The sequence below is a fragment of the Dendrobates tinctorius genome, unplaced genomic scaffold, assembly GCF_039654945.1.
Source record: "Dendrobates tinctorius isolate UK_male_01 unplaced genomic scaffold, ASM3965494v1 ptg000230l, whole genome shotgun sequence".
NCBI classification, from domain to species: Eukaryota; Metazoa; Chordata; class Amphibia; order Anura; family Dendrobatidae; genus Dendrobates; species Dendrobates tinctorius.
The window spans coordinates 7,776,409-7,782,761 of NW_027361897.1; the positions used below are offsets into that span (position 1 = coordinate 7,776,409).

General features: G+C 43.8%; 1 protein-coding gene across 1 annotated transcript; it reads right to left on the minus strand.

Annotated features, from left to right (window-relative positions):
• Positions 1-679: 679 nt before the first annotated feature.
• Positions 680-1,660, minus strand: LOC141059743 (olfactory receptor 5AR1-like). The gene has a single exon (XM_073555878.1). The coding sequence runs from the start codon at positions 1,658-1,660 to the stop codon at positions 680-682; it is 981 nt and encodes a 326-aa protein (XP_073411979.1).
• Positions 1,661-6,353: the final 4,693 nt, after the last annotated feature.

Here is a 6,353-nt window from a genome sequence, read left to right on the forward strand (position 1 = left end):
GGTGACTTTCCTGGTGTCTGTCCTTCATTTGATGTGTTTTGGCAGCATTTGGGGCCGTTCTATGGTGTTGTGCATACGTTTGCTTTTGCCTCCCATTGACTGTAAAGGCATTCGGTTATGTTCAGCTAATATTCGACAAATTAATAGGCGAATATTGCAAATTTGGCGAACATAATCCGAACAGAACATTGAAATATTCCCTCATATATAATAGTAATTTTATTTTTATATTGCTGACATATTCTGCAGCACATCTCTAGTCATGAGGTTTCACATGACTTCATGATATAAGACATCATGGCACACAGAAAGGCCTAATTGTAGCCAGAGGTGTCTATGAAGATGGGCTGGGGATATCGACTGCAGAAACAGCCCTACCCTGGTTCGACTGCCATGGGGAACCAGGTTGGATATTAGTCAGGGAGACATAAAATCTTTTTGCTTAACTATATGAGGAAGAATCGAGATTGCTAAAGCGACACAATAGGAATGTTAGTGTAAAATTAAATATATTAGTATTTTATTTTATCCCTCTGTACTTTGTGAAACCATTTTCAGACAGTCTAAATAGTGGGCAAGGTTAGTAAATCTGCCCACCCAGTGAGCGAGCTCTTAAGCATATCTCTGAAGTTCTGTGCACAGCTTAGAGCAATACCATTACTGTCTGTGTAGACAAATTTTATAACATGTTCTTGTGAAAATGATCCTTAAATACTTTCACTAGAGCATCTTTTACATCCTTGTTCCTCAGGCTGTATATGAATGGATTTAACATAGGAATAACATTGACGTAAAGAACAGATACAATTTTTCCCACATCCAATGAGTAAGAGGAGGTCGGCTTCATATACACACATACAACTAAGATGTAGAAAAGTACAACAACTGTAAGATGGGAAGCACAGGTGGAGAAAGCTTTGTGCCTCCCTTCCGTAGACTGGATCTTGAGAATGGCTGAGATTATATAAACATAAGACATTACTGTAAGAAGGAAGCAGCTAAAGAGCAACACAATGCCTTCAGTGAACATGGTCATTTCTATATCGGTGATGTCATCACATGAAAGTTTAAGTAAAGGAGTGACATCACAAAAGAAATGGTTGATCACTTTTGATGCACAGAAAGTTAAGGTTGAAGAAAGGATGGTTACAGGAAGAGCTGCCGTAAAGCCAGAGATCCAGGCTGCAACTGAGAGCCAAAAGCATGCTCTTCGGTTCATAACATGCATGTATAGAAATGGTTTACAAATTGCCATGTAACGATCAAAAGCCATCGTAGTGAGTAAAAGATATTCAACACTAGCAAAAGTGTTAAAGAAGTAAAGTTGGGTCATGCATCTTTTTATTGACAGATTTTTATGTCCAGTGAATAAAACATACAACATGTAAGGAGCCGTGACTGTGCTATAGGAAAAATCTAAAAATGACATGTTACAAAGAAAATAGTACATAGGCTTTTGCAAATGAACATCATAGAAAATCAAAGATATGATGACTACATTGCCAGACACCGTAAGAACATAGATTAACAGAAATATCAGGCATAGAATGGGTTGTAAACTTGGGTTATCGGAAAAACCCCAAATGACAAATTCAGTAGCACCGCTTTTGTTTTCACTAAACATTTCTAGTTTGGCATATGAGTATGATACTGAAGACATCACTCTAAAATGCATAAAAAATAGTGAACACATAAACAATCTTATACCTTTAACATACAAATACATGTCTTCTTGATTAAAAATAATTCTACAAATGAATTACAGTAAAAATGTTGAACCTTAAGTCATCTATGGCTCCCCATTACCCAAAGACTCCAGTTCAAACCCAAACCATGGAATACAAAGCCATCCACAACCTGAGTCCTCCATACATCTGTGACCTCGTCTCCCGATACTTACCTGCACGCAATCTCCGATCCTCACAAGATCTCCTTTTCTACTCCCCTCTTATTTCCTCTTCCCACAATCGCATAAAAGACTTCTCCCGTGCATCACCCCTTCTCTGGAACCCTCTACCACAACATACCAGACTCTCTCCTACCATGGAAATCTTCAAAAAGAACCTGAAGAGCCATCTCTTCCAACAAACCTACAACCTGCAGTAACCACCGATCCACCAAATCGCTGCACAACCAGCTCTACCCTCGCCTACTGTATCCTCACCCATCCCTTGTAGATTGTGAGCCCTCGCGAGCAGGATACTCTCTCCTCCTGTACCAGTCGTGACTTGTATTGTTTAAGATTATTGTACAATGTATTTATTATGTATACCCCTCCTCACATGTAAAGCGCCATGGAATAAATGGCACTATAATAATAAATAATAATAATAATCTAAAATCTCTTTACTACAGAATAGAATGGAAAGATTTCAATTTGCTTGTTCTTTCTACTGGTTATAAGAAAAGGGATAAAAGTTGTAAACTCAGCAGATCAGATTTACTGATGGGTTCCACTGTTAAATCATTCTGCAGTTTGACATGTACAAAGAGCTTGCGGAACACAAACGGTCCAAACTATTTAATTGAAATCTTTTGTAAATTTTATTTTTTGTACAGTAACACTACATTAAAGTAATAATACTTAGAAAAAGATCCCAAAGGTGTGCAAATCTTTAATATTATTATCAATGTGGATATATTTTCGGTCAAAGTTCTGTATTTCTGCAAGGTTCACATAAAGCACCACTCCAGCTGTTTTTTATTTTATTTTTTATTTTACTGCTAGAGTGATGTTACTAGTATTGATGTAAGTTCCCTGCCCATAGTAATAACCTGTCTTCATCTTTTATTGCCATTGCTCAGATTAGTCTTCTGCAGGTTGTGAACGGCAGGTTCGCTCCAGTGTTTGCTGGGTGACCCGGAAGTCACAACTCAGTGTAAGTCTATGAGAGTGAGAATGAGGCCAGAATGATACTTTCACAGACTTACAGTACATTGAGAGCTTGTGACCATTACCTCTGACTTCCAGTCAGACAGAAGTTGCTGTCACGAGATTGCAGATTGGGACCAGAGCCGCGCCAACAAAATCAGAAGACAATCAGAAAAATTAGGCATAGCAGCTTAAAAGGAATTAGAGAAATCCATGGATAAACATATACTATACATAATATTGGCACGTACGACCTCAAGAATTGAATGGCAGACCATTCGATGTGTGAAGAACAAAAAAAAAAAACACTAGGTATGGACCTGAAAAGAGTAGTAATGAGTAGTGTTGAGCGATACCATCCGATATTCAGAAATATCGGATCGGATTGGATCGGCCCGATATCCCAAAAAGTATCGGTATCACCGATTCCGATATCGGAAGTCCCATTCAAGTCAATGGGACAGAAATATCGGAATTAAAAAAAACCCTTTCTTGCCTTGTACATCCTGTCCAGGAGGGGGGAAGAGTGTGGGCGGTGCGTGGGCGGACACTGTGCATGTCTGTGTGTGCGGGCGGGGTCTGTGCCGACTGTCTGGGGCCTGTGCAGGCTGCCGGTGGTCTGTACGGGTCTCTCGGGGGCCTGTGCCAGCTTCCAGTGGTCTGTACGGGCCTCTCAGGGGTCTGTACAGGCCTGTTGGGTGGTCTGTGCCGGCTGTCGGTGGTCTGTGCCGGCTGCCGAGGGCCTGTGCCGGCTGCTGGTGGTCTGTACGGGCTTCTCGGGGACCTGTGCCGGCTATCGGTGGTCTGGCTGGCAGCCGAGGGCCTGTGCCAGCTGCCGGGGGTCTGTACGGGCCTCTCGGGGGCTTGTGCCAGCTGTCGGTGGTCTGTGCCGGCTGCCGGGGGCCTGTGTCGGTCGACATGGAGGCGCCGGCTCGGCCGCAAACGCGGTCGCTAGTCGTGACACGCGGCCTGTATCCCGTGAGTCCACCGCCTCCTGCATCTCTACATGTCTGATGTGTTTGGTCACATAAACCTGTCCTGACGTCTTCTGTCACATGACGTGGGTGATGGAAACTTCTGGGTTCCTACTGACCACGCATGTGGCGACATCAATCCTGTCTTTGTCTATTGGCATTCCTCTCACACATATATCCCTCCGGTTCATCTGAGTGTCACCCCCTGATGAAGAACTAAGCTCTGAAACGCGCATCGGGGTGTGCGCCACACTTGGACCGGGGACCACTATCTGACTACCATCAGGTAAGGCCTATTGCTGCTATCCACATCCCCCTTTCCATTGCATATATTGTGCAGTTTACATGCTCCATATATCTTCTCTATGATTGCTCTCCTTATGTGATTGCCCCTTTTATATGTATTTGGGATGATTTAATACACTGCATTTAATTATTTATCAATGGATTAATAAATGTGGTATTGGCATATCTTTTATCTATAGACTTATCCTTAAAGAGATTATTAATATTTTGCATTTAATTAATAATTCACTCTAAATAATTACCTACCTTATTACTTTCCCTGTGGTTTCCCTTTTTCTTCTGAATTTAAATAATTCCATGTACATTGTGTTTAATATACTATTTTAATTAAATTATTGTACTTGTGTGGGCACGCTTTTGCACATAGTGCCAACATTTGCCACCCACTGTTTAATAAATGTGCTTTACTCTATTTTTATTGTCTCATTACTAGTGTTGAGCATTCCGATACTGCAAATATCGGGTATCGGCCGATATTCGCTGCATCGGAATTCCGATACTGAGTACCGATATTTTTTCAATATCGGATACCGGTATCGGAAGTCCCCATAATGCAATGAGCCACTGTTGTGGCTGTGATTGGCTGCTGAAATAATGTCATCATGATGCGCGGTCTGTGCCGACTGCGGGGGTCTGTGCCGACTTTCGGGGGTCTGTGCCGACTGTCGGGGGTCTGTGCCAGCTGCTAGTGGTCTGTGCCAGCTGCCAGTGGTCTGTACGGGCCTCTCGGGGGTCTGTACAGGCCTGTTGGGGGCCTGTGCCAGCTGCTGGTCGTCTATACGGGCCTCTCGGGGGTCTGTGCCGGCTGCCGGTGGTCTGTACGGGCCTCTCGGGGTCTGTACAGGCCTGTCAGGGGCCTGTGCCGGCTGCCGGTGGTCTGTACGGGCCTCTTGGGGGCCTGTACTGACTGTCGGTGGTCTGTGCCGGCTGCCGGGGGCCTGTGCTGGCTGCCGGTAGTCTGTACGGGCCTCTCGGGGTCTGTGCCGGCTGTCGGTGGTCTGTGCCGGCTGCCAGGGGCATGTGCCAGCTGCCGGTGGTCTGTACGGGCCTCTCGGGGGCCTGTGCCGGCTGTCGGTGGTCTGTGCCGGCTGGGGGCCTGTGCTGGCTGCAGGTGGTCTGTGCGGGCCTGCCGGGGGTCTTGTGTGTGTGCAGGCATTGTCCGATGGGACTACAAGTCCCATCGGGCGATGCCTGCTACAATGACAGTGATTGACACATTAGCCAATGATGGGACAGTAGTAGTCCCATCATCCGGCTAATGTGTTGAATGTAAAAAAAAAACATACTACATACATACTACATATATATACTACATTCATACAACATACATACATACTACATACAGTACATATAACATAGAGTACATACTCACCATCACTTGTCACTTTGATCCTCGAAGCCAGTGTCATCTATAAAAAATTAGAAAATAACAAACCGATATACTTCCTGATCCACAGAAATCCACGAGGGTCCCACGCCAATTTTCCGTGGAGAACAGCAGCATCAGCTGATGCGACCGCTCTCTAGGGGCTTCAATAATCCAATGACGGGAGGTAGGTATCCTTCCGCACTGTATTCCTCTGCCACTGTAAAATAATTGTCCCTAGTCACACTTTTGGCATTGCTGTGTGAGAAAGTTGCCACGCAGCTTTTGCCATAAAGTGAGACTAGGGACTATTTTTTTACAGTGGCGGAGGAATACAGTGCGGAAAGATACCTACCTCCCGTCATTGGATTATTGAAGCCCCTAGAGAGCGGTCGCATCAGCTGATGCTGCTGCTCTCCATGGGAAATCGGCGTGGGACTCTCGTGGATGTCTGCGGATCAGGAAGTATATCTATCGCTTGTTTTTTTTCTAAATTTTTATAGATGACACTGGCTTCGGGGATCAAAGTGACAAGTGATGGTGAGTATGTACTCTGTGTTATATGTACTGTATGTCTATGTATGTATTGTATGAATGTATGAATGTATTGTATGCAGTATGCATGTACTATGTATGCTGTATGTAGTATGTATGTGTGTATGTTGTATGTCTGTAGCATGTTGTATGTATGTAGTATGTATGTAGTATGTACTATTTATGTATGTTGTATGAATGTAGCATATATGAAGCATGCATGTAGTATGTATGCATGCTGTATGAATGTAGTATATATGTACTATGTATGTAGTATATATGAATGTAGTATATATGCAGC